The sequence below is a fragment of the Cryptotermes secundus genome, unplaced genomic scaffold (assembly GCF_002891405.2).
Source record: "Cryptotermes secundus unplaced genomic scaffold, Csec_1.0 scaffold737, whole genome shotgun sequence".
Classification (NCBI taxonomy): Eukaryota; Metazoa; Arthropoda; class Insecta; order Blattodea; family Kalotermitidae; genus Cryptotermes; species Cryptotermes secundus.
Window position 1 is genome coordinate 1,116,302 of NW_019727105.1, and position 26,579 is coordinate 1,142,880.

Genomic DNA, 26,579 nt, shown 5'->3' on the forward strand with positions numbered 1-26,579 from the left:
GGGGCAAAATGAAGAGATTCTTCAATGTTAAAACAGGTGGTACGTTTACTAATCACCGAGCTTTAACGGTCCAGTCTTTCTTCATGGAACTTTAATGCTTTTCCCTCTCTCAGTGGTACTTTTCTTTATCTTTCTCTTGTTTTTGTATCAGCCATTATGGCGTGAAGGGGGCATGGAGGTACCTCCACCGCTTCCGCCACTCTACCTCTCTTAACCCGTGATGACAGNCCATCTTTCTACATTACTGAATTGGAGATGGTTTTATACGGCATCCTGGCTGTCTTATTACGTTGTACTATATTAAGGTTCGGCCACACAGAGCGCTACGTACGCTACGCACGCTACGTACGCTATGTTCGCTATACGAACAGAAAAATATCTTCCTTTATTGCCAATGTGACTGGCCACACAGACTTCCTTACGCTACGTACGCTACGTTCCCTATGTTAGCTGTGTTGCAGAGTGTGCACAGCGTACCTAGCGAACATAGCGTAACGCTGTGTCGCCAAACCTTTACAGGATGTTGTATATTCTTCTCTTTCATACGTCCACGTAATGTGGTGTACGAAGCACCATGCTTCCATGTGCAGTTAAACCCGGAATAAAAGCAATTCCAGAGCACTATGCGTTATGTAACAGTATAGTACAGGCACACTAGCATGACGCAATAATGACGCGCATCGAATTCAAAGAAGGCAACATCCGATAACCGAATTAGTAGCATCTTCCCACTAACGGCTAGTACAAGAGGAGCGTACATTCCTACGAAGTGTGCTTAACACCACGTGTCTCATAACGAACTCTCTTTTTTTAATCTTATTACGATAATACTGTATATCTATCATTACATTATATTTTAGGCTACTGCCCCCCCCTTCACCTTCATACATTTCTTATGACACCTATCGTGATACATGTTATTGGAACTGGACCCAATTTCCGACGAAATTTAATGTATGCAATTCTTTAATTTACTTAATATTTGTAACTTTTTTTACACCTGATGGTGACAGTTAATGATCGAAACACATCGTGATAGTAATTAATTAAATGATTCATTCATCAATGGCTCTACAGCCCTTTGTTGGGCCCTGGCCTCATCCTCAGTTATCTTTTTTTTTTTTTTTACACAGACGCTAGGACCCCTTAGACGAGTAATCAGCCTGTCGCATGGCTGCTACCTACACACAGGACAGTTGTAGTTCTGAATATTGTCGCGTGTTTGCTAGGCAACGCGACAAGAAATTGTGTGGGCTTCGGATTGGAACGAATATTTATTGGACAGTCACCTTTACACTCAGACGTACAGTTATTCACAACTTATAACGTTTTCGGACGTTTCATCTTCAATGTTAGGACACTCTCGCGCCGCTGTTCTCGGTGAAGTGTCTTCTGCTTTCTGTAATTCTAATTGTGTCTTTTCAATTCTCTGTCAGTTCCGTCTGGAGAATCCGTGTCTCGGTTTCAAAGCTCGCAATAACGTTTCCAATTCTCTGCTGGATGGTCTCTTCCAACTCTGACTGCACAGATCGCATTGCGGATTTTAGTTCTCTCCGCTCCGTTTTGATGTCTTCTTTCATTTCGTCCAGATGTGCGTCCATTCTTCTCTGGTTGGCCATCATTTGTTCTTGGCCGGCCAATAGACGTTCCAACATTTTTTCTAGATCCAGTTTTTATGTGCTTGCCCTCTTGGTCCAGTAATCTGTACCGAATCCGAGCGTATCCCACTTCTGACACCAGTTGTCGCGTGTCAACTGTGTCAACCCTGATCTCCCCAACAATTTCGGCTTTCTGGCGGCACGCCACAATATTTTAATATTTAGGTTTCTAAATAGGAGTTTCAGGTTAAGTGAATGATAGCAAACAATTGCCCCATTTTCTTCTCAGATTCATTTTACGATGTTGTCAGTATCCAGATTACAGGCGTCGAATCGTTGGGAGATTTTTGAATGAAGCTGTGGAACGGTTATGGAAGGAGTCGGCCTTGGCCAAATCTACGCCCCCCTCCCCCCGTAATTTACCTGTGGCCACCGAGTAAAACCTCAAAGAACATTAAAAAACGCTCCAATCAGGATAGGCGGTGATCTTGCAGAGATTCGAACCAAGAACCTCTCGGATACAAGTCTAGAGCGTTATCTCTGTACCATCCAGCTCGGCGACCTAACTTCTGCGTGAATACAATTGTGATGTACGGTAGATTCCAAATATATCAACTTCTCCACAATTTCCCTTGACTAAGAACTTTCTAGATATGACTTTTGGTTGACGTTTTGAATAAGGCCGAAGCATCATAGTGAGACGAAGTCTGGGAAGCGCGCCGTTATCTTGAATGTTACGGCTGCGCCACTTCGCACTAACAGCGGCACGTTCACGTTGAATTTCTGCGGCGTTTTGTGCCATAGTTTTGAATGTTGCTAGTGTCAATGAAGAGAGTCTCTTATCATGAAACTTGTAAGGGTACAAGCTTAAATAATTACAAAACTTGGTTGCTGATTTAAAGTTAGCCATTACGGTGATTGTATTTATCGATTTATTACACTGCAGTTTTGCATATATTTTGCAAATAATTACCAGTGTTTAATGACAATTTATGAAACGTTAATAAAACGATGCTCTGTAGAGATTTTTGTGAATTATTTGAGCAAACTGCGTAAGATAAACTCACGGTTGGAATATTATATATGTTCTTCCATGTGTTTCCACGTCGAAATCGCTGAGGATTTCGATGAAATTTTGTGTGGGTTCTGTACTGGAAATTTCCTAGAGTTCAATTTCAGTGCATATCGGTACTATATACCGCTCTGTCCTGATAAAGCTTTAGTGGAACATTTATCAGTTTTCTCGAAAACTGCTGGTCCTACAGATAATTGGTATATACCACGAAATATAAAGCAACCCAATATCTGCAACATCTCTTCATAATTTTTCTTCCATAAAGAGAATATTTAACTAAACACCGCAACAAATATTCTATGCCTTGCTTTGCAGCAGTGAATCTGCAACAAACGAATATTAAGGTCAGAGAGAAAAAGTATGTAAACCATGTTATTTGGTTCATTAAGCGTAAACAAATACTGTTCGGCGTTCGTGGTAGATTAAGCAATTAAAATAAGCTTTGTCTTTGGTGAGTGCAGCTAAACGCTGTAACTTCCATTCAACTCTTTAACCGCGCAAGATATTCTGCGCACAAATTTAATTGGCTCTGTGTCTCTGGACGGGTATGGGGAAAGATAAGCTTAATCCTGGGGCACGCAGTAGCGTAGTTGGTTTAGGCACTGCTACAAGTTGGAAGGTTGCGGGTTCGATTCCCGATGAGGTTATTGGATTTTATCATTTGATCTAACCCTTCCAGCCGTACTCTGGTCCTGGGGTCGACTCAGCCTCTAGCAGAAATGAGTACCAGGAATCTTCTTGGGAGTAAAGGGCGGCCGGCGTGTAAAGCTGACAACCTTACCGGCGCATGTGAGCCGATCATCTAGAACATGTGGGAGCCTTGACATCTCACAATTCTATGGACCTTCACGGCCTGTTATAGGGGTAGCTTTAAGTATTTTTTACCTTTTTTACCTTATACTTCTATAGTATCGTGTCCATGTGTCTGTCCCATACATATCTTTTGAAGTAGTTACTATAGGATTCTGACGATGGTGTATATATAACACACAGATATGTTGGGATTTTGGACTTTATCCATCGTCCTGGTTTTTATTTGTTATCTTAAAAAAACCAGGACGATGGATAAAGTCCAAAACCCAACAGATCAGTACATATCTTTTGAGCTAACTGGCATATTTTCTTGAAACTGCGCATGCAAATGCCGCTAGATGCCATCGCACATTTCCGATTTCCTATCACGAGTAATAAGAACATGGAAACAATGGCAACCACGCGAACCTCTGAGATGGGAGGGATTGGAAGGCCGCTAGGTAAATTGTTTGTGGAAATATGTCTTTTAAAATATTAATTTCTTAATGTAGAATGTGCCGGGATGGCGTAGTCGGTAAAGCGACTGGCTGCGGGCTGGAGGACGGAGGAGTCGGGAGTTCGAGTCCCGGTGAGGCACTTCTCCATGTCTTCCAGACCGGCTCTGAGATCCACCCGACCTATACAATGAGTACAGGGGCCCTTTCTTCGGGGGTAAAGCAGCCTGGGCTTGAAGCTGACCACTCACCTCCAACTAGAGCCGAGGTTAAGAAAATGTGGGTCTATACATCCACTCCCCATACACCTTCAAGGCGTAGTGCTTAATTAGTTAAGCACAGGGACAACTTTACCTTTTACGTTTTAAGGTAGAACGTAAAACAGCAACATGGAGACTCGTGCGCTAGTTTTCTTTCCGTTTGTGTGCTGTAACTAATGAATTATAACACCTAACATGTGAAGTTCTGTATGAAGGAACAAATCATGCGGGAAATGTTTCTTTGTATGGCTACCGTTTAAGTATGGCGATGGTGCGATTCTTTGGTGGTAGCATGTTCGGAATCTGTAGGCCACTAGCGGAAACTGTGTTCAGAAATGCATCACAGATTGTATAATTATTAATGTATAGTTCTTACTGTTATCATCACATACCAGCCTGATTATTTGAAAGAAAATAGGTATCATTAGGTTTCCCAAGAAGTTTCTGTGGAGTTCTCTAAACTTCATTTTTAAATAGTTAAGCTTCTCTCGTTTCTTAGGCGCACTTAGGCGCACAGGCACAGCAAGTGAAACGGCAGTCTGTCTGCTTGTTACAAGTATGGACAGAAATTCATGAAACGTTTCGTCTTCTAAATGTAGTCTGGATAATGATGCACTACGGGATGGACGGCCGGGGTTCGATTTCCGGCAGGGAGAAGAGATTTTTCTTATCCCCACAGTTTGGTGACCGGCTGTGGGATCCACCCAGCTTTCTATCCCATGGGTGCCGGGAGGTGGGATAAACCGTCAGGGGGCGTGAACCTGACCGCTCACCTTCATCTAGTGACGGGGTCAAGAATGATGGAGCTATACCTCTACTGCCCCATATACCTTCATGGCTGATGCTTAATTAAGGACAGGGACAACTTTAATTTTCGTCTTATAAAAATATTTATCCGTTTAATGAACATTCCTTTAATATAATAGAGAAATAAAAATAAAATTTTTGTTATAATACGTGTAGATCTAGCTGTCCGGGCCTATGAGGGTAGTTGTTAGTGGTTTATTTTTTTTTAAGCGGCTGTTCCAGTCCATTCGGGGCCCTGACCCTCTTATTCAGTTCCGTAATCATTTTTACAGACGGTAGGTCTCCCTGGGCGAGTGACGAACTCGTCGCAAAGCCTCTACCTAAACACAGGGCAATACAAACTCAGAATAAACGCATACATAGACATCCATGCCTTAGACCGTGCGGCTACTGTGACCGGCTAGTGGTTTATTATTCACCTTAAATAAGAAATTTCGTCGGCTGTTCGTTAGAGGCAAGTAAGTTTGTCATATGCAAATGCGTAACATTTTTAAGGAGACCATAAGCTGGCCTAAATCTAACAACATGTGTGGCTGGTACAATGCGCTTTCCCCTTGCGTCATGCTGTTCGTAGTTTGTGTGTGAATATTTCACAGTGGCTGCCAACACCGCCAGCGCTCCTCATCTGATGGATGTCTCGCTCTGGGCGTGGTGTCTCAGCGGATTCTAATTAAAATTTTGTTTTGCAGGTGGACAGAATAATGTCTCTGTCTAATTAAAAATGTATTAATGAAAAGGGCGTAATTTACTTCGGAATTTACACCTTTTCACTTTTCGTTCTTCGTGATTTTACGTAGCCATTTGGCCTTGATATTCTTTAATTGCAGATCAGGTCTATCGTTGCAACGCGAATCGCGTACAGGAGGTAGTCAAAAATTATTTTTATTGACGCCTGTTTAGTTAACTATTTACCATTCCCTGAAATATTTAAAATGAACTACCATAAATGAAATATGAATTTTTATCCGCTATCAATTTTTGTGCAGAGAAAATTGACAAAGTTGGATGTGACCTTATTCAAGCTATGGTTTAAGTTGGACCGACACGAAGTAAACTGAACTCCTCCCGACCTCTTTTACTGAAGATTTCCACTACGAAATTTAATTGAAATTCCTTTAGTAGTTTTGGAGGCGCGTCGCAGCGGCCTCATTGCCGCGCAGGCCTACACGGCCTGTAGCCAGACAAAGAGCGAACACATTTTTCTGAATTATGGAGGTGGGACATTTTCTTACCTGGGAGCAGAACCTGAGGGAACTTATTTCTACATGTCCTATTGAAGTTTCCTTACACCGGTCTTCCTATAAATACGGAATTGCGCTCACAATTAATTTATAGACAGGAGAAAGATCAATACTATACAATGAAATGCAGCTCTTCGGAGAAAAGTGAGAAACCTTTTCGGAATTCTCTGTCCATCTGTCGTAATAGGCACACGTGTACGTACGCACAGATGTAGAGCTTCATTTATAAAAAAATTTCACCTGTCTCACCTTTCAGTTACAATTTTTATTTAAGTAAAATATTGCGTTGCCGGTCACGGTAGCCGAGCGGTTTAAGGCATGTACTGTCTTCGCTCGCTTGAAAACCGGGATCTTGGGTTCGAATCCCACTCAGGGCATGGATGTTTAGTTTGTGTGTGTGCGTTTTTCTGTGTTTTGTGTACAGGTAGAGGCCTTGCGACGAGCTGATCACCCGCCCAAGGAGTCCTACCGAATGTGTAAGATTTAGAAAAACCGAAGTGAACGGAGAAGTTCATGGTGGTAGGCCTAGGCCCACTGGGGCTGTAGTGCCAAGGGGGAAAAATATTGCGTTACCAGGTTTTTAAATGAATTAATCAATCGCGCATGGAAATGTTATAACGCTGAGCTTCATATTCTACATGCTTTTGCAGTTGTGTCCCACCCAGTTGAATTAAGTAGACTACGCTCTTTCATAACCTACTCGTTCACTTCTTTGTTGGTTCCTGTATAGATCCTCTTTTAAGTTGGATATGTATGCGACCCAATGAGAATTTCTCACTCGTCTGTATATACCTCATTAAATAGTCAGTGGGTTAGACTGATTGGATTACGTTTAGTAATTAAACATTTGATTAAAACTTACTTCACTGTCGACCTCAGCATACGGAATAGTCGATGCTGTTACATTACAAGCCTTTGAGCTCATTATGTACCCTGCGAGTTCGTTCAGGCTACATATCCCCCGACCAGAGACTCTATTGAGTAGAGATTTATCATTGTTTTGCAGTTGTCCCAGGCGAAGAGGCTGTGTGGAGTGCTTCGTATCCAATGTTCAACAGTTCATAAGAAAAATAATGAACTTTTTCCAGGAAATGCACTCGCTAATGTTAAATATTAATGTTTACCCGTAAGTCTGAATACACGACCGATGTACTAATTTCTTTTTTCGCGTTCGTGTAGGAAAAGATTTATTTCCGTGCAGCCCCTTACACTAACAAGATGACAGCGAAAAATAGACTGTTCAGTGTATGAGTAAGAAATGCTGAGTCATTGTAACTTTGCGTCTGAAATGTGTATGGTACACGTTACAGCCACATCTCTTATTAGTATGACTGGTATTAAAACGTAACCCTGAAGTTCACCATGCCAAAGGTGATGCTTATATTAAGCCAACTTATATTTAATTGCAACACCCTATGTAAAACGATAACCTTATTCATATTTAATTTGTTGTTATGCCTCGTTTAGAAGTCCTACTTGGCTTTAGTTGCAGCCATACTGTTTAAGACTGCAACCGTCTTACTTACCAAGCTGTTTTAGCTCATTCAGAAGGCCTGCTCATATTTAATTGCAGCACCCTGTAGAAGACGGTAACCGTCCTACTTACCTTGCTGTTTTAGCTCATTCAGAAGGCCTGCTCATATTTAATTGCAACGCCCTGTAGAAGACGTTAACCATCCTACTTTCCTTGCTGTTTGTTATAGCTCATTCAGAAGACCCCATATTTAGCTGGGCACACGGTAGCGTAGTTGGTTGAGGCACTATGATACAAGCCGGAAGGTCGCGGGTTCAAGTCCCGATGAGGTCATTGGATTTTTTCCAGTTGACCTAATCCTTCCAGCCGCACTATGGCCCTGGGGTCGACTCAGCCTCTAACAGAAATGAGTACCAGGAATATTCTTGAGGGTAAAGGACGCCCGGCGCGTAGGGCTGACAACCCTGCCGCCATATATGAGCGGATTGTCTAGAAAAATACGGGAACCTCAACGTCTCAACTCTATGGGCCTCCACGGCCTGTTACAAGGATACCTTTACTTTACTTTTTATTTTTTACTTGGCACTACAGCCCCAGTGGGCCTAGGCCTACCTCCATGAACTCCGTTCACTTCGGGTTAGATCTTACATATTCGGTATGACTCCTTTGGCGGGTGATCAGCTCGTCGCAAGGCCTCTACCTGTACACAAAACACAGAAAAACGCACACACACAAACTAAACATCCATTCTCTGAGTGGAATTCGAACCCAAGATCCCGGTTTCCAAGCGAGCGAAGACAGTACATGCCTTAGGCCGCTCGGCTACCGTAACTGGCTTACTTTACTTTACNCATTCAGAAGGCGTACTCATATTTAATTGCAGCACCCTGTAGAAGACGGTAACCGTCCTACTTACATTGCTGTTATAGCTCATTCAGAAGGCGTACTCATATTTAATTGCAGCACCCTGTAGAAGACGGTAACCGTCCTACTTACCTTGCTGTTTTAGCTCATTCAGAAGCCCTAATCATATTTAATTGCAACACCCTGTGTAAGACGGTAACGTGTTCCGTATTTACTTCGCTCCTGCAGCTTCTATAGCTGGTTCAGTATAATCTCCTTACCTCGGTTGCAGCACCGCGGTGTTGAGAACAGCCTAAAGCGAATCTTCTTGTAAGTGAAGAAACCGCCTTCCCTAGAAATTAAAGTTTAACGACCTATAAATTAATAAGCAATACAGTGTGGCGATGCAGTAGACTTATCGCGTGCACGGCGCGTGCATTCTTCTTCGGTGTAATTTCAAGAACTGTATAATTTCCTTGTTAGTGAAAGTAAAGTTGGTTATGAGAGAAGGCAATTAACACAGTCTCTTGCGTCAGCATTACTGATGCGCGTGTAGCAACAACCAGCGTCTCACTTTATGGTATGTAATTGTTCTTGTGGTATTAAGAAGGAAATGTTGGCTTTGAAGCGGGCGCCCTTTTGTTTCCGTATCTTGGTAGCCATCAGGACACGCCAGAAATTAAATATCCGCGTTCTCTCTTTATACGACTGTAGTAATATTAGTACGGTTCTTGGTGCTCACCGTTGTATTTGAAGCCTTATGAGGATAATTGAGGAGCTGTTTCAAGGAAATAACTGCTCCGGTCTAGAAAACCGAGAATAACGTCCATGGTGATCCGTTGCGCTGACCACGCGACACCATCTATCCGCAAAAGTTAGCACTAACTTCTCTGACAAGCGGCGGTTGCTCGGTCGGTATAGTTCGCTTGCGACTGGTCTTCCTACCTGTATTGTACGACGATATGTGTTTCTTTTTACAAAATGGTTTGAAAGTTAGGATTGTTAAGTATGTAGGGCTTATTGGCAAATCTTATACCGAATATGCCACATTTTACAAGGATATCAACAGAACTGACAGGGGAGAAAAGGAATACAAACGAGTTTGCAGGGGAGTCCTCATGGAAAACGACCAGTTCGGAGAGAGAGAAGGAAATGCGAGGTAACATTAAGATATACGAATATACGCATATTTTGAATATGAAGTGGATGAAGCGAAGAGTATAACGTCGAATGGCGGGTTTTGATGTTAACATTACTTAATCTTGGGGTTCCACTATTCATACCAGAGCTTCAGTTGGTTGTCTGTGCAAATATAATGTGTATATTGTTTAGTGTCTGCAGTATACGTATTAGTGATCATCCGTTAAAATAATTATGGCTGTTGTGTTGTAATGTAATAATATATACATTTCCTGGTTTTATACCCACATTAACAGTGCATTACTCTCATGACGCCTAGTTACCACTTTTTTCCGCACTCGTAACGACGCTGCTCTCATATTAAAAATCAATAATATTTTCATAATTTTATACACTAGTTAGTTATGTTAGTTATTTAGAGAGGGTGGGTTCCCCATGCACCGCGACCTGTTTGATCTATTGTGCTTCCCTCTATGATATTCTACCAGTCTCTTTACCCTACCGATAAATGGTGCGTACCATCAGTCCCGCCGAGCAAGCGAGTTCGGCCACTTGTTTAGCGGTGTCTATAATGCTTTCCCCATCCATCAGAGGCCTTAGAGACTATTGTTTGGCGGGAAACGTCCTGAAATTTGGCTCAGTGATCCCCTTTGGGGATATGAGGTTCTTTTACGTGCCGTAAAGTTACGACACGGGACACACAGCTTAAAGTCCCTCCCGGAGGACTTGTTCCCTGAATTTTTCCGCCCTTAAAAATTCGACGACCTCCGCCGGGTATTTGAACCCGCGTACCACGAGTCATGAGGTGGGAACGTTACCTCTAGACTACGGAGGCCGCTTATTTTATACACTAACTAAATATTATACGCAATTCCTTTTATGTCACTTTCTAAAATTCTGAAGTTAATTCTAAAATTTAGTTTTATTAAATCCCACACCATGTGTAGGATACTTCCCTGACGGTCTTGCAGCTCTTCCAGTCCCTTTATATATCCTTTTTACCATGTATTTATTCGCGATAAATATCTGTCCTTTTTCTATTGGTAAAGAAAACAAATACAATCTTCATAAACTCTGTTTCGTATAGAATGTGTTCCATTGTTGTGTATGCCCCTTGCATTAAGAGAATGATGGAAAGTATCTAAGAATAGGATTCCGAGAAGAATATTTGGACATGAGGGAGAGGAAGTTATTTAGTAGGAAGCTGAAGAAAATTGTAAAATAAAGGTCTTCCTTACTATTCATCAAACATTATTGTCGTCATCAAATAAGTTAGTGTGAAATTGGCGTGGGTTACAGCATGAGTGTGAGAAATGAGAAATGCATGCACAATTTTAGACAGAAAACCTGAAGACAGTAGAACACCTGGAAGACATAGTCATAGATGGTAGGATATTATTACAATGGTTCTTAAGGAACTGGTCTATGAGGGCGGGGAAATGATTCATCTGCCTCAGGATGGGGACCAATGTTGCAGTCGTCGAACCGGTAATGAAGTTAGGATCCCATAGAAGTCGGAGAATTTTTTGAATAGCCTAGCGCCCATTATCCCATCGGGGAGAGCGTTTCCTCATAGATCTATAGCCGATGTAGCTGGAATCGTTACACGTAAGCCTCTCTTCTGTCCGGCAGTCGCCCAGATATCCTGTGTGGGTCTGTATGATATGTCACTGCTCGGTTTATTTAATATTGTAAGCATGTGCAGGCGCCATATTATTTATGTTTCCGGTGTTTTCGTTTTAAGTTTTCTGTTTAAAACACTTATCGCATAATTTAGGGCAAGTCAGAATTGTTAGCGTGAATTGGTAATTGAGCAAGGATAGCGCGCTTCTTTCATCTGGATGCGAAATTAAATTGAATGAAGAAACACTCTTGTTTTTATTATTACACATCGTAAAGTTGGATGCCTGCCCGCGCGGTTCGGAAACAACAAAAAACTGTCAGTTCCTCAGAGTGTGACAGTTCCCTGCCCGCAGCTACTGTATCATACGTACACACTTTCTCCTCCTCTTATTTCCGCCCGCATCCTTGGACGGTACACAAAATGGAGAGACGGAACCATGCTGTGTGCCGAAGTTACAAGTGGCAGACTCTCCAGTAGAGCTGCTGTTATACAGGGTGTCCCAGGAGGAATGGACCAAACTTCGGGAGGGTGTTCCTTATGTTAAAGTGTGCCGATATAACCCAAAACACCTATGTCCAAAGTTGAACGGTTACGGAGATAATGGCCCGAGAAAAGTGTGGTCTTCTGGCGAGTCCACGCACTATACCTGTCAGCTGGCATGTCTTATCTAAGTTTGTCCTTGAGTGTCGTGATTCACCCTAGCCGTACTTATGTAGCTGGCTTATACCAGAACGCGCAGCCAGTCATGTTACGTCAGCGCTTGCCATTCATGTGTCATGGAAACCCTAAGGACAATTATGACATGGCGAGCGAGTATTTTGTACTTCAATTTTATGGCTTCATGTCACTCACAAGTTAGTTTGATGTTACGTACATTATTAACATTACAGAATCCACATATTCCTGCCAGTTTTAATATGTATTTTGTAATCAACAAGTGTGTGACACCGGTCAAAGTTTGACACTTCTTTGGCCATTATCTCCGTAACCGTTCAACTTTGGACATAGGTGTTTTGGATTATATCGGCATACTTTAACATAAGGAACACCCTCCCGAAGTTTGGTCCATTCCTCCTGTTACACCCTGTATAAATGTAGGCAGTCGGAAATTTAATGCGTTATGAATTGAACTCATACAGGGGTAGACGAAATCGCTCTCGGCCATCTGTTTATCTTAATCCACATTGTGGTTTTCCTTGTTGTGACACCGTGTATGTAATTACCAAAGGCCGCGCCATAGCTCAAGCGGTAGTCGCTGGCTTCCCACCGCGGCGGCCCGGGTTCGATTCCAAGTCTGGTCAAGTGGGATTTGTGGTGGACAAAGTGGCGCTGGGGCAGGTTTTCTCCGAGTACTTCGGTTTCCCCCTGTCAATCTTTATTCCACCAATTGCTCCACAGTCACCCTCACCTATCATCTGGGGCTGGTACAATAGGCCAGAAGTGGCCGCAGTACAAGGGACTTAGTCCCGCCCCACTATCAATAAAAAAAACTGTAGTTACCAACATTTATGATGGTAGAAGGCGTCTATCCTGAAGTTGGAAGATGTCTCCGAAAGCGACTGCCGAACTATATGGTATCATAAACCAGAAGACCAGAATATTAACCTCGTATGTTGTGCTCATGTTTTATTTCCAAAGCTACTGATAGATTTCGATTATATCTTGTAACGCTAATGATCGTGCTCAGAAATGAGTTTATGAGTTATTAGTTTACAATGTCTTCGTTTTTTTTTACTGGCTCTACAGCCCCCTTGGGCCCTGGCCTCTGATTGTCAGTTTCATGATCATTGTACAAACGATGGGACTCCCTGGACGAGGCATCAGCTCGTCGCAAGGCCTCTACCCAAACACAGGGCAACACAAACACTTAATAAACATATACACATGCCAAACATCCATGCCTTGTGTGGGATTCGAACCCAAGAGCTAGCGAAGACAGTACATGCCTTAGACCGCTCGGCTACCGTGACCGGCACTGTTTCTTTGTAGCGCCACAGTTGTGATTGAAAGATCTGAAGGGAAGTAGACAGAGCCTCTATATGTACCTCACCTCTATGAATCGATCTCCTAAGTTAGGTAGTACCATTTGTTCCTCACCAGTAGCAATGATTATGCTGTCATCACTCTGACATCAGAGCCTCGTTTATGATAACGGGAATGAACTACGTAAAGGTGAGACTGGAATTAAGACAGAAGAGGATTTATATTGTGCATCCCACTTCGAACATCACGAAAGCAATAAATCTAGTTAATGCACTGATAAATGTCTGGATAGGGAACATGTTATTGCCTGCAGGCGAAGAAATGCATTTCATGCTCCGGTCTCGGCTTACAATGCCTGGAATGGGGTGGCCTTAGTTATGGGAATGATGTGCTCTATAGTTGAAGTACCGCAACCACAGGCATTTCCAATTACGCCACGCATGCTTCCACACTTCCGTACAATGCACATCTGCCTGCCTGTCAATCAGTGTGATCGGCCCCTTGACACCGTCTGACCAGATCTGGAGTCCATGCTGCAAGCTGTCGTCAATGTGCTAGGGGTTTCGGCTTTTATAGGGGAGTGGCAGCTATGTGAACCCTAATTTTGACGTTAAATAACGCGATGTGTGATCCCACTATTTATTTATGTGGTCTGTTTCGTTCTCACTACTGTGTTAATTCCCCAACGCCACTGACAGACCGATATACATGTAATGGAGATGCGATATATTTTCTTGAAAGTAAGAACCGACTTTTAAAACATCTATGGCCTGTAAATGATTAAGACGAATCTGTAAATACTTACACCCATTTTGGGTTAATACGGTTATTGATACTATTGGGTATTTGCTGTGCAGCCAGAGAAATAGCCGTTTGCTAAGCAATACACGCATGCAACAATAGAACAACGGGGTTATGCAACCCGCTTCTAAGCATCAGCTCAGTAAACACATGCCCACCGAAACGAACACGCACGCAACTGAGCGGTGTTTTCTGTGGGGGTTCGCGCTGCCACCTTTGCTATTCTATGTATTTAAGTATCCTGTTGCATTAATATGTAATTTCTGTCACATATATTTCCGTCTTAAATGCAAAGCATTACAGTCAGCCTTCTTCCACATACATGGCTCGGCTGTATACGGCTATTATCATGTGTCTTCTGTCTTTCTAAAATACGTAGTTGCACTATATGTCAAAATTTCGTATCACGTGTGAACGTGATATTTCCTGATTAAAATAAATTGACCGTACTTAAAACAAGTTAATTAATATCCCAATATTTTCCTTATCGTCACAATTCTCTCTTCTCACGCCGTCTGAACTGGTCTGTAAGGTAAGGTCAAAATTTTCTCCATGTCGTCCAGACCGGTTGTGGGGTCCACCTGGCCTCCTATCCAATAGGGTACCTGGGGCGGTTTCCTCGGGGGTAAAGCGGCCGGGGCGTGAAGCTGACCACTCACCTCCAAGTAGTGCCTAGGTGAAGAAAATGTGGATCAATACACCCTCTCCCCCATATGTCTTGATGGCATAGTGCTTAATTAGTTGAGCACGGTGACAACTTTACTTTTTCACCTTAGAGGATGTCGCTGCGTTCTTGCATTGTTTCTACCTCAGAGTGGACTTCTTTTGCTTATATTTTATGCCTGTGCGTTTTTTAATATCTCTCTTCACCTTACATACATTGCTATTCGGCTGTTTGCTTCGTGTTTTTAAGCAAGTTGAATATACCACTAACCGACTTAAACATCATGGGTACGACACTTTGTGATGAAATCTCGTAAAGTTATTGTTTCCGACTGATACTAGCTGAATATTTTTGTATAAACTTCGATTACAACCGTCAAACTGTTTTACTCCAACACACAGTTTGATTCCAGTGCACACGTAATGTAGCAGTGTTCAAAACTACAGCATGTTTCAACGGTTTTGTGTCATCATCAGGTGACTTTTCAACTGTTTACCATATGATTTGGACTAACGCACTATTTCCCTTGCATTATTCTCATTCGCTGAAGTCACATATATGGTTAGCATCCACTAATAAGAACATTTCACTTACAATTTATATTATACAATTTGTCTTGTATTCGTTAAAATTTGGTCTGTCGATATTCCACATATATCTTACATAGGCATACTCCAATTTCGATATATATACTTATCGTTGTCATTATGCAATTCAGGCTATCGTAGCAACCAATCGACGAACTGGAGAGCGTTAACACGTTGCATGGATGTACATTATATAGTACGTCACGAACAAGCGAGCAGTTATTATTTCAGTATGATGTTTGTTTTGCGAGCACTGATAATATTTTGATGTGAATATGTGAAGTGTACTATGGTACATAAAGGTAATGGTTTATTGTCGACTATTTATGTGGGTTATTCATGGGAGATAGCGTTAAACGTGTGTATCGACATACAGGTATCATTCGATAACGTGTAGGACTGGAAAGGAATACTGATGAGAATAAGGGGGAGTTAGTACGAAAGTACAAATCCGAGGCTTCTGTTTAATTCTCAACGGCTGTTAAATTGGACTGTCATAAAAGGGGAAATGGAGAGCAATTATAAAAGCGATAGCGCTTCAATCTAAAACGTTGAGCAGCAAGAAGTTAAGAAGTTCACACGCAGATGGCGCTATACTATACTGAAATAATTCTCATGAGTTGTCGCGATGGCAGAACTTGAAGTTTCTCCTTCCCTGCCTGCTGTTGTATTCCACTCGAGGGCCTATTTGGCCTATGTCAGCCAGCCCAAACCACTTATCACTAATCATTATCCTCGTGAACAGAATTGCTAGACGGATGGAAGTGAATATAAGGACATGGAGTGGACATGCAGGACCTCGAGGAAGTTTAGAAGGGCTAGATCCATGAGACTCATTCTGAGGTCTCAGAACATGTTGAATGTTGAGTATTATTACATCACGTCCCTATCGGACGTCAACTGTGTATCAAGTTTGATAACGTTCGGTTACACAGCTTTTTGGTGCTGTGCTGCTTACATTTGCATCCAGTAACTTCACAGATAGTGAATAGAACATGCAATAAATGGCAGTCAATTACTTGTTGTAGAGCAATCTGTTTTCTTCTTGCAGCGATGAAGTGCGTGAGCAGGGGTTCACGGTGGTCATCGACATGAGAGGCGCTACTTGGAGCACCGTGAAGCCGATCCTGAAAGTACTGCAAGAGCATTTTCCCGGCTCCGTCCACATTGCCTATATAATCAAGCCAGACAACTTCTGGCAAAAGCAGCGCACGTCCCTAGGCAGCCACAAGTATAAGTTCGAGGTGAGTATCAGGACATAGGTACAAGGAGGACCGGAGAATTTGAAATTCAGCGAAACACGGGTGATTAGCCTATAAGACGAGAAGTAAATATCGTAAAAAGAACGTACAGACTCTTACTTTGCTACTGAGGAAGGTGATTAGAAATAAATGCAAAGAAAAATAAACAGGCCTACATGATAGTGTCTGGTCGCCAGATGCACTACAATGTAAAAATAGCTAATATTTTTCGAAGTGAAATAAAATAAAGTAAAGTAAATTGAGACTAGTATTCTCAGTCACGGCCTTCACTGCGCTGGCAACGTCTTCCAACTGTGGACGTTCCTCTGCTTCCGGGCTCACGTCTTCTCAGGCTGGCGGCCATCTCACATCAACCTCCAGCTGCCGTCTCAGGACTCCAGTAATACCTGTATAGCTTTGGTACGGTCCGCACAGAAGACACCGCTCGAAACAGTTACTCCATTGTTGCGTGTTACAGAGCCGTTACATAGCAGTGGGTGTTTCTCCGGCTCCACAGTTCTTGCTTTGAACAAATATGCCACATTATATGCTCCTTCAACACATCCTTCTGTACAGTTGTTTATGTTGTATACAGTTGCGTGGCTAAACGTTTCGGTCTTGTTCGTTATCGGGCTGCAATACATTCGTTCTAGCGAAACTGCGTATAATTGTTTCTGTTGTAGATAGTGGCCAGTATGTTAGCAGTATTTCGTTTCCAGCTTAAATTTAAAAGCTTGTGTGTGAAATTACAAAATTATGTAAACTCATCAGGAATTATTGCTCCCTTACCATGCAAGTCGCTATTGCAGTGCTCAGTTTGTGTGTCGGCAGTTATTTCAGAGATGCTATGTCTCACACTCCATGCATTTCGCATGCGTCGGTTGCTATGAATTTCTAGTGCCTATTATGATAATGTGTTGATTAATTCTGTTATAGGCGTCGATGGTTATATATATAAATATATTGACCGACTTTTGTAGCAAAGGTCGTGTTGTATTTTTTGTTTTAGCTGGAATTTTGTTGTTTGTTACTGGTCTCGTCGTTTTGGACGTCTGTGCTGTTGTCGGTACGTTTTAACTACATTGGTTAGACTGTCAGGTGGATAGAAGTGTTGTTCCATACACAGGAACATAGTGGGAATTAAGAGTTCAGTATTAGTGTAAGTTTAAGAGGTACAAAATCAACAAAAAAAGAAGAATTCAAGAGAGTTCTTTTCCATAATATTATTTTAACCGCACTACTAGGTCCAAATAAATTATATTTGTAATGTAAGTATACACAAGAAACAATTGTGGTATGTTTTGTTGCATCTTACGTTCCCTCCGACGATTATGAAGTGTTGGGCCGGTTTCTTCAAGGCTTTATGGCATCGTACTTAGACGCAGGATCTGGTTACGATCGATCGTTCAGAAAGGTTACGGAGTTTGATTTATCCGTATGGATTTTTCTTCGTTTACGCAAACCTAAACTAAAAAGTAGTATTTTGAATTTATTAGGCATAGGCATGTTTATCTCGGATATGAAGCTGACTACTCACCTCCACTTAGTGCCGAGGTCAAGAATGGTGGAACTATGCTTCCACTCTTCTATACGTCTCCATGGTGTAGTGCCTCATTGATTAGGCACAAGAACAACTTTACCATTACTTGCTACAGACCTTCTTTATTACAGGAACCTGCGCTTAGTGGACTTAACGTTGTTGGTGCCTAAGGAACTAGTGCATTAATCGCCAGCGTTTTAGAATTCAGATTTCTTTAACACCAGTCAAAACGGAATTGATGGGTTGAAGATGTGCGTTCTTTTGCTCGCTCTTGCGTCGGCGTTTCCCCACGCACTCGCCCTCTTCCACACCTGTTGCTGGTGCAGGAAGCTGGCAGTGAATGAACGGGGTACGGGGGCGTTGCAAAAAGGGGAGACTGGCGAGTTACTTAAACACAATGACACTGGCAGTTGTTATTTGAATATGAATATGATACTAAGAATATTGTGTTCTGAGCGGCATATATATATATATATATATATATATGCCGCTCAGAACACAATATTCTTAGTATCATATTCCTATTCAAATAACAACTGCCAGTGTCATTGTGTTTAAGTAACTCGCCAGTCTCCCCTTTTTGCAACGNAGTTCGCACAGCGATGACTAAGAAAAGTACGGTCTTCTTGGCTGTAACGTCACGTAGTAGTCCACCGACGTTTCGGAGGAGTATACTGCCTCCATCTTCAGGGTCTAAGAGTAAGTCAAACAAGTAGCCAGTAAGAAGCTGCCTTCTTGCCACTCTGACTGCTGCCTACGTCACGCTGGCGTCCTTCTTCTCTTGCTCTTAAAGTCTGAAGAGGGGGGGGGGCCGCCATGTTCCTCCTAAGCTTCACTTCACTCCCAACAGGTTACACGGCGTCATATCTCAGAAGATAGAACTTATCATAACGATCACTGTGAGAAGCACAAATCCTGTATAGTGTGTAGACAGGTTTGTCGTCTGCATCTGGCTCAGTAGTTCGTTAGTTATTGCCATCGAACCGAAATCTAAGCTGCGTATTTGTCTCAGATTGCCGTGCATCATGTGAGGTCCCTATATTACGTGGTGCTGGTGTCACTCTCCTTCACAAGTTCGCGCTTCAGCCATGTTGCTATTCAACTTCTTTATTAAAACCGTCACAACACAATATCAAGATCAGTGCCTAGTTTTGGCTCTGCTACATGTTTCGGCTGTTAATAGCCATCATCAGGCAAATACATAGTTAACATATATATACCACTGAACCTCAGCACTAGTAAAATGGGATCCAATATTATTAATTATATAAAATACCTGACGTAAAAATACAATAAATTAGATTATATAAAACAAAAGTTATAGTATAAAACAAGAGTAAAATTCTTCGATTGATGTTTTACATCATCGAGTCATTCGTTGGTTTTTTTAATTTTGTTGCGTTCCCACGGACAAATTGGAATATTCTATATTTTGTGTATTTATAAAAAAAAGTATTGGAGGCTCGTGATGTAGATATAGAAATATTAATGTTAATTATTTAGTCGGTGCCTCATCTTACAAAGTTTTGTCCGTTCTGTAGGGAATGTAAGCAACGTTGTTGCTGCATAAACGTTTCAGACTACTCGGCCACAGTGAACATATGGTAATGCCGAATGCGATATAGCTCGGCTTCAGTGGCTTGAAATAGGCCACGACTACAAAAAACGTGTATAATGTAGTGGATCCTAAACCACACGGGAGAGGAAGGCGAAGATGTGACGATCTCAAAATCGAGTTAGGAGATTTAGGTTGTGAAGATCTGGATTTAACTAGTTCGGGACAGAACCCAGCAACCACCATTCTTTTTGCATCTTCAGGTTCCGTAACAGTGGGGGACATCTTGTTCTTGATGGGATGAGCAGTTACCAACTGCTGGAGGACGTCCCTGTGCTCTTGAATTCCTTATGTCTTTAATTAGACGACGTGAGGCAGGGGTGGTAAATTGTACCGGGAGACCGGTTTGGGCTGTTTCTAAATGACCATGGGCCAGAAAGTCTTGATGGAATAATTCTGTGATTCAAGAACTGTTATGTAGCCACCAATTATTCTTACAAACTTCGTAGCGATACCAAACATAGACTTGCTTGTATGTGTGTAATCTGTCATACGACAGGTCCAAAGTCTTTTCCAAAACAGTTCCTCCACTTAATGCGATCTAGAGCTTTCTCCTTCAAATAAAAATATCCTCTTCTGTCCCCAAGGTCATCCAGCATCTTCTTACGTCTTTTCCCTCGTCTTCTTGGTATCTCTGTTCTTGGAAAAGTGTTTGTACGATAATTAATTGGGACGCTGTTTCCTAAACTTCGGTTGGTGTACCGAAGATGTAAATATAAGCATTATAACGAATCGGGAGACGAGACCCAGTCGCATTTCTCACATCGACTTGTAGATACAGTAAATCGAAATAGTGAATACGCATACTAGGGAATCTAAAATTGTATTTCTGTAAAATCCCATACTTTTGTTTATTTATTTAGTTTTGCGATTCCAGTACTTTATACTTCTTTTGGGAAAGCAGAAATCAATAACTGTTGAAATCAGCATTTAAACTTAAACCTGAGATGGATTGACGACTCCCTTCACTTTTCCTTCGGGACGTAATTTCCCACCCTTGAAGTAAGAGGAGCTCTGATGAAGTCCGATTTGAGCATAGAGCACACCTTTGAACTGTGCCATTTTCTCCGATTTTTAATCATGTTAAGTGACATTGAAGATACCTAATTTCGAACAACAGTAGGATGCAAGTATCCAACCGTTCCAAGTGCGTGTATTACGAAAACGTTACAAACGTCATTCCACGAGGAATAATTCAACTTAGACAGTTAACCTGTACTTAAGTTTCATGTTTATTATTGCTGTACTATGAAAAGTTCGGTGTAGTTGAATGTTGTGGTACAAGTTAGAGACTCGCCAGTTTAGCTGGCAAGCACATCTGGTTTCTATGAAAAGCAACTTTCATTAAGAGTTCTGTCGTCGATTAACTACTGCCTGCCACGGAGAAATGTAAACACAACACTTGGCGATAGAGCGACAAACTAAGCAGGCCTTGTGTTTCGGTATTTAGAAAATAAAATTGACTTCTCTGCTCTCTTAAGACATTCACCCTGATGTTGTGATTTTACTTCCTACTTGAAATATTTCCCCGTTTCGAACGTCCTTGAAGCTGTCAAAGTTGACTGGAGGAGGATAAATCGTCTCATTTCTACAGTTTTGTGAGGCGACATTGTCTCGCGGCTGCTTCTAGCGGCATTTGCAACGATGCGCTGGAAACTCGTTCAGCTATTGGCGGAAACGTTCGTGTGCATAGCTTTTTCGAGGAGCAACGCCCCCCCCCCGGATGTTTCTCGAACTTAAGAGACCAAAACTTGCAGAGATTCCGCCAGAAGATTCGAGAATGCCTTCAAACAAAACAAACTCCGCGGTTTTAATCCGCAAGTGAACTATACCGACCGAACGACTGCCGCTTGTCGGAGAAGTTAATGCCAACTTTAGGGGATAGAGGCTGATGCGTGGTCAGCGTAACGGATCTCCACGGCCGTTAATTTCGATTTTCTAGACAGGAACCGCTACTTTTCCATGCAAGTAACTCCCCAATTATCCTCACGAGGCTGAGTGGACCCCGTTCCAGACGCATCACTTCTCAGAAAATCTGGTACCACTGGGAATCGAAGCCGGGACCTCTGACCACTAGACCAGAGAGGTGGTCCGAGAGTTCAATGTGAGTGGTTCTGTGCAGTTTAGATGGGAAGCAGCGTACGGCATTTGCGTGTGTGGAGAACGAGTGCGTGCTGTGATGCGCACGTGAGAATAGTGCAGTGGCATACAGTCAAATAGTTGTTGATTAGAGAAGCCTACATCGAGATCAGAAGTGGAGAACAGACTGAAGGAAACTGTTCCAAAACACGATAAGCGCTACATTTTATACTTTTTTGGATTCAACTGTCCGGCGCTCTAGGTAATTGGCGCTGCAGGATATTTTACACTGTGACGCCCGCATTTCCTACAGGAGATGTTCAATAATCGCAACCGACAGGTTAATTTTTTAAAGAAAATACTGCTTATCACCACATCAGCTGGTGTATAAGACTCAGGTAATTCTTTCCGATATCCCATAACTTCCAGTTTTCCTTACCTGTATTTTCTCAGCTCACAGGGCCTCATAACTGAGTCCCGAACAGTAGTTATTTATTTTATATTATATATTATAGGAATAAAAATTTGTAGTTAAAAATGTCAAGTTTAAACATACAATAAAATTGAGATAAAACGAAGCCACAGTATTTCATGGACTGTGGGTTTCGCAACATAGCTAAAACTCACGTTTCCGTTGTAGCCAAAAGGCTTTACACATCGAGAAAGTTATGCGAATATTTCAAATGTATTAATATTAAAATTCAATAATTGAACATTGGTAAAACGGGAAGTTGGTATATTGTCTCGTCAGATTAAGGGAACACCAAACCCTATGTATGCCGGTCACGGTAGCCGAGCGGTCTAAGGCATGCAATGTCTTCGCTCGCTCGGAAACCGAGATCGTGGGTTCGAATCCCACTCAGGGCATGGATGTTTGTGTGCGTTTTTCTGTGTTTGTCTACAGGTAGAGGCCTTGCGACGAGCTGATCACTCGCCCAAGGAGTCCTACCGTATGTGTAAGATCTAGTAAACCGAAGTGAAACGGAGAGTTTCATGAAGGTAGGCCTAGGCCCAAATTGGGGCTGTAGCGCCACAGGAAAAAAAAACCCTATCTATGTTCATCGTTCTGCTTTGACGAATTCTGTGCAGTCCTGTGATACGTAACCTGGCCCCAAAGATCCTGAAGGAGCCTACTTATATGAATTAGCTTTACGCATTCTGTGGCATTTTCCGCTAAATAGTTTTTTTTTTCAAGTATGTATCGCCGATTAGCTCGGTGTTAAAGCAGCAATATTTTACGTGTATTTGTTAATTCTGTCGAATCTCGATCGATACAGACCAGTTTATGTCGACGGAGTAGAGAAGTTTTCCGATTGTTTTCGCCAGTTTTTTTTTTCAAGTAAATGTCAGATTAATCCCTTAAATGCTACTTCCTTTCTACTTTTTGTTTTCCCTTTCTTCGTGTGGTTCCTAAATCCTGTAAATGCGATCTGCTACGAATTTTCTCAGGAAAATACAAATAATGAAAATACTCTATAAACTAGCATAATTCAAATAAAGCAACATTCATTTTCACTGTAAATAAAATCACTTTTGTAAATATATTGTATGGCCCCCATCTGTGATCCGATTGCATAGAAAATGTGAGAGCCTCGATGTCTCACAACCCCATGGGCCTCCACGGCCTGTTACAGTGTTACCTTTACTTTTACCCGTAGGTGTAAAATACCTCAAGATCTGCTTCTTGGTGTGCTCCCTGCAGATCAGTTTGGTAGGAATGCTCAAGTGTCCCTCAAGTACGTTTTCCATCTTTATTCATAAAACGATTGACTGTCGACAGTGGCAGTCTTGTTCATGCCGTGTTTCCAGTGTGTACATTTACTTACTTTCCACGTTTCTCGGAGAGTTCTTCTGAACAAGTTCTGATCAAACCTATTTACCTTCAGAACCATTTTTTTTCAACAACTACCGAACGTCTTTGTCAAGCGCATAGCATTCCGGCTGGATATTTGAAAGATTTCGGGTTCAAATCTCGGCCAGGTGATAGGCTAACATGACGGAAATATTCGTAGGTTTCCTCAGTTCCTCCAGACATATTCCGAGACAGGTCAATACTGTATCTTTCCATTTCCATCCAAACTCATTATTCACTAATCAACCTTTCATTCAACGCACTGTAAACTGAGATGTTGAAAGCGGCGTTAAATGGGTCATAAATAAGAGATACACAAATAAATGCATGTAGAGGAAAAATAATTAGTAATTTTACGACATATTGTTTAAGGTAAAAGAAACCGAACAGAATTAATTATTTTATTGCTGAAACAAATTGAAACTGCGTCAGGAGTTCAAGCATATAACCAATGTAATTTTAGATTAAATTCAGCATAACATAAAACTTGTAAGGGAACGATGTAGACGTTTTGTCGTTTTCCTTTGATTATTAACATGTGAAACTTTGTCTTCAGTTGGATGGCTTGTTGCAGAGATGGAGAGGGGCAGAGAATACACGAATTCAGAGACTGAAAATGTCCTTTGAGGTTTAATGGGCCTCGTGTATGTGTGTATGTTCTTGTCACTGTCGGCTGTAGAAGAGAAAAGGTTCCGTCTGTTGGATGTGTGAAAAAGAGAATGAAGAAATAAACGTAGAAGACATTCCTTATACCCAGTTAGCCCTTTCCTATCAGGAATGAACTGTGCTATCGTGTATTGGGAATGAAATATATCCTTCCCCCTCAGGACCAGGAAACAGCCCAACCGGATGTATAAGTTGTTATTCCCCTGTCAGAAGGAACAGTTTATATCACTGCTCTTCAAATCCTGTGTCATGTTTCCGTAGCTGCGTGGAACTGCAAGTCAAATGTTGATATTGTCACGTGCCACAGTGACTAAAGACGGGATTCGGATTGGTAATTGGGTTTATTAACCACCGACAGGTCGTAACTGTAATTAATTATAACACTGTTCCTGATTTTCACACTACAAAGCACTCCACACTAATCTCTTCAGTCTATCGCCACTAGTCGTAATGGATTTATAAATCAGGAATGGTGGAAGTCTCACTTAATCATACACTCCAAAAATCGATGTACTACAGCATGTGTGACGTCACACACCAAGTCCTCTAATTCTTCTTCTGGCCATACTGGTCTTGTCTTCCCTTCTTCGGAACTCAAGTGACGTCCATCTATTACTTACTCCTCCAGCTTACGACTGCCCGCAAACGACCTTTACTGCTCCCCATCTCCCCCCACAAACTACAGAAAACACGTCACGTGGTCTCTATCCACTGTTGTGTGACGCCACTGCCTACGTGGAAGTGTATTTACCGAGCCGTTGCCTAGAAACGGGTTGCGTAACCCCGATGTTCTGTTTCTGCATTCTTATAATGCAGAGTGTTTATCGAGCCGTTGCCTGGCAATGCGTTGACATGTCACAGTATCCTGTTCTATGTTCGTTAGACTGTAAACTGGGATACTATACATTTTCATAGTGGATATCGAATGTAATTATTTGTACATACGTGGTCGGTCCTGTTCCGGATGTTCTCTGCAAACAAAAAGCTGCTCAGCTACAAATAGAAGCCTATAATCATTCCCTTAAATATAAAACACATTGGAGTTGAATCTGGGAGACGTGTGGACTCTTGCCTTCGGTTTCCTGTATTCAAGTGCAACTTCCCGCTTTTGTCTCTCACAGAACATTACTCTTCTTCGTCATCTCGTTTGTTCTTAGAAATCACTCGTTGCCAGATTTACGCAGGCTTTAATTTGTGTGCGGTAGAAATTCAGTTTAGACCCTCTGAACATCTCGTGTTCTGTCTAAACACGTCAGCACCACCCCCGTCGTAATCAGTCTCAAGGGTTAGGCCTAATGGCTTGTTTCGACCTTATTAAAATTCCCTTCTTTCAGTCCATCTTTATATAGGTCTTCCAACGTTCCGTTTTTCACACTGTCAGTAATTCAGAACTCTGTTTGAGATGTAGTTTTATTTAATTTTTTCATTCCGTCTGAAAGCGTAAGGATTAAAGTACACAATACTCTTTTACTTTCACTTCCGTGCAGTTATGAAATTCGGCCTCCCACGCTGTGGGACGACTGGGTTGTTTGAGAACAGGGCGCTGAGGGAACAGAGCGGAAGACATCTGCATTTGGATTTAAGAAATATGTAGTAAGTAACAGGAGAGTGGAGAAAATTGGGAAAAGAGAAAACTCGTAATTACGTCTACTCTTCACGGAACGTATCAAATGAAGGATGAGCGAGACATATAGCACGCTTGGAGAAGATGAGAAGTGTATGTAAAATTTTTGTCCGATGCCCTCAATATATCAGTTGGGAAGCCTGAGCGTAGATAGGAGGATAATATTAAAACGAATCTTAGAAGAATAATGTGTGAAAGTGTAAAATGGACTCAGCTTGTCCCAGAATGGAATTTAGTGTGTCGGGTTTTGTGAATGTGTTGATAAAACCTTAAGCTCCATAAAAACAGGGGATTTATTGATCAGTCGTGTAGCTGTCAACTTTTGAGATAACGACCCAGCAAGATGCAACTAGTGGTTAACGTTACAGTGTGCTAATAATACGTGGTTATCGAAGCCAATACCCAGAACTTCAGCGTTTTATTGACGTTTTTGTTTAGCAATTTCAGCTTGATTACAAAGCGAATGTGTCCCGCAGGATTGGCTGTGATTGATTTTCAAGCTCATATAAATATTGGCCAAGTTGGTACATCGATGCATTTCAATCATATTTAGTGTATAAAACCGTGCGTGTATGCTGCTCGTACCTATCCCACTTACTGTTGAACTGGTGATAATCT

The 26,579-nt window shown here is 41.9% G+C and overlaps 1 protein-coding gene across 5 annotated transcripts in view; it reads left to right on the forward strand.

The window, feature by feature from the left end:
* LOC111864472 (kalirin) overlaps positions 1-26,579 on the forward strand; it is a 768,927-nt gene that overhangs the window by 206,795 nt on the left and 535,553 nt on the right. For all 5 annotated transcript variants that reach the window (XM_023851737.2, XM_023851735.2, XM_033751441.1 and 2 more), the window contains exon 3: positions 16,396-16,588. In XM_023851737.2, coding sequence (XP_023707505.1) covers positions 16,396-16,588 — 193 coding nt within the window. The remainder of the gene's footprint in view (positions 1-16,395; positions 16,589-26,579) is intronic.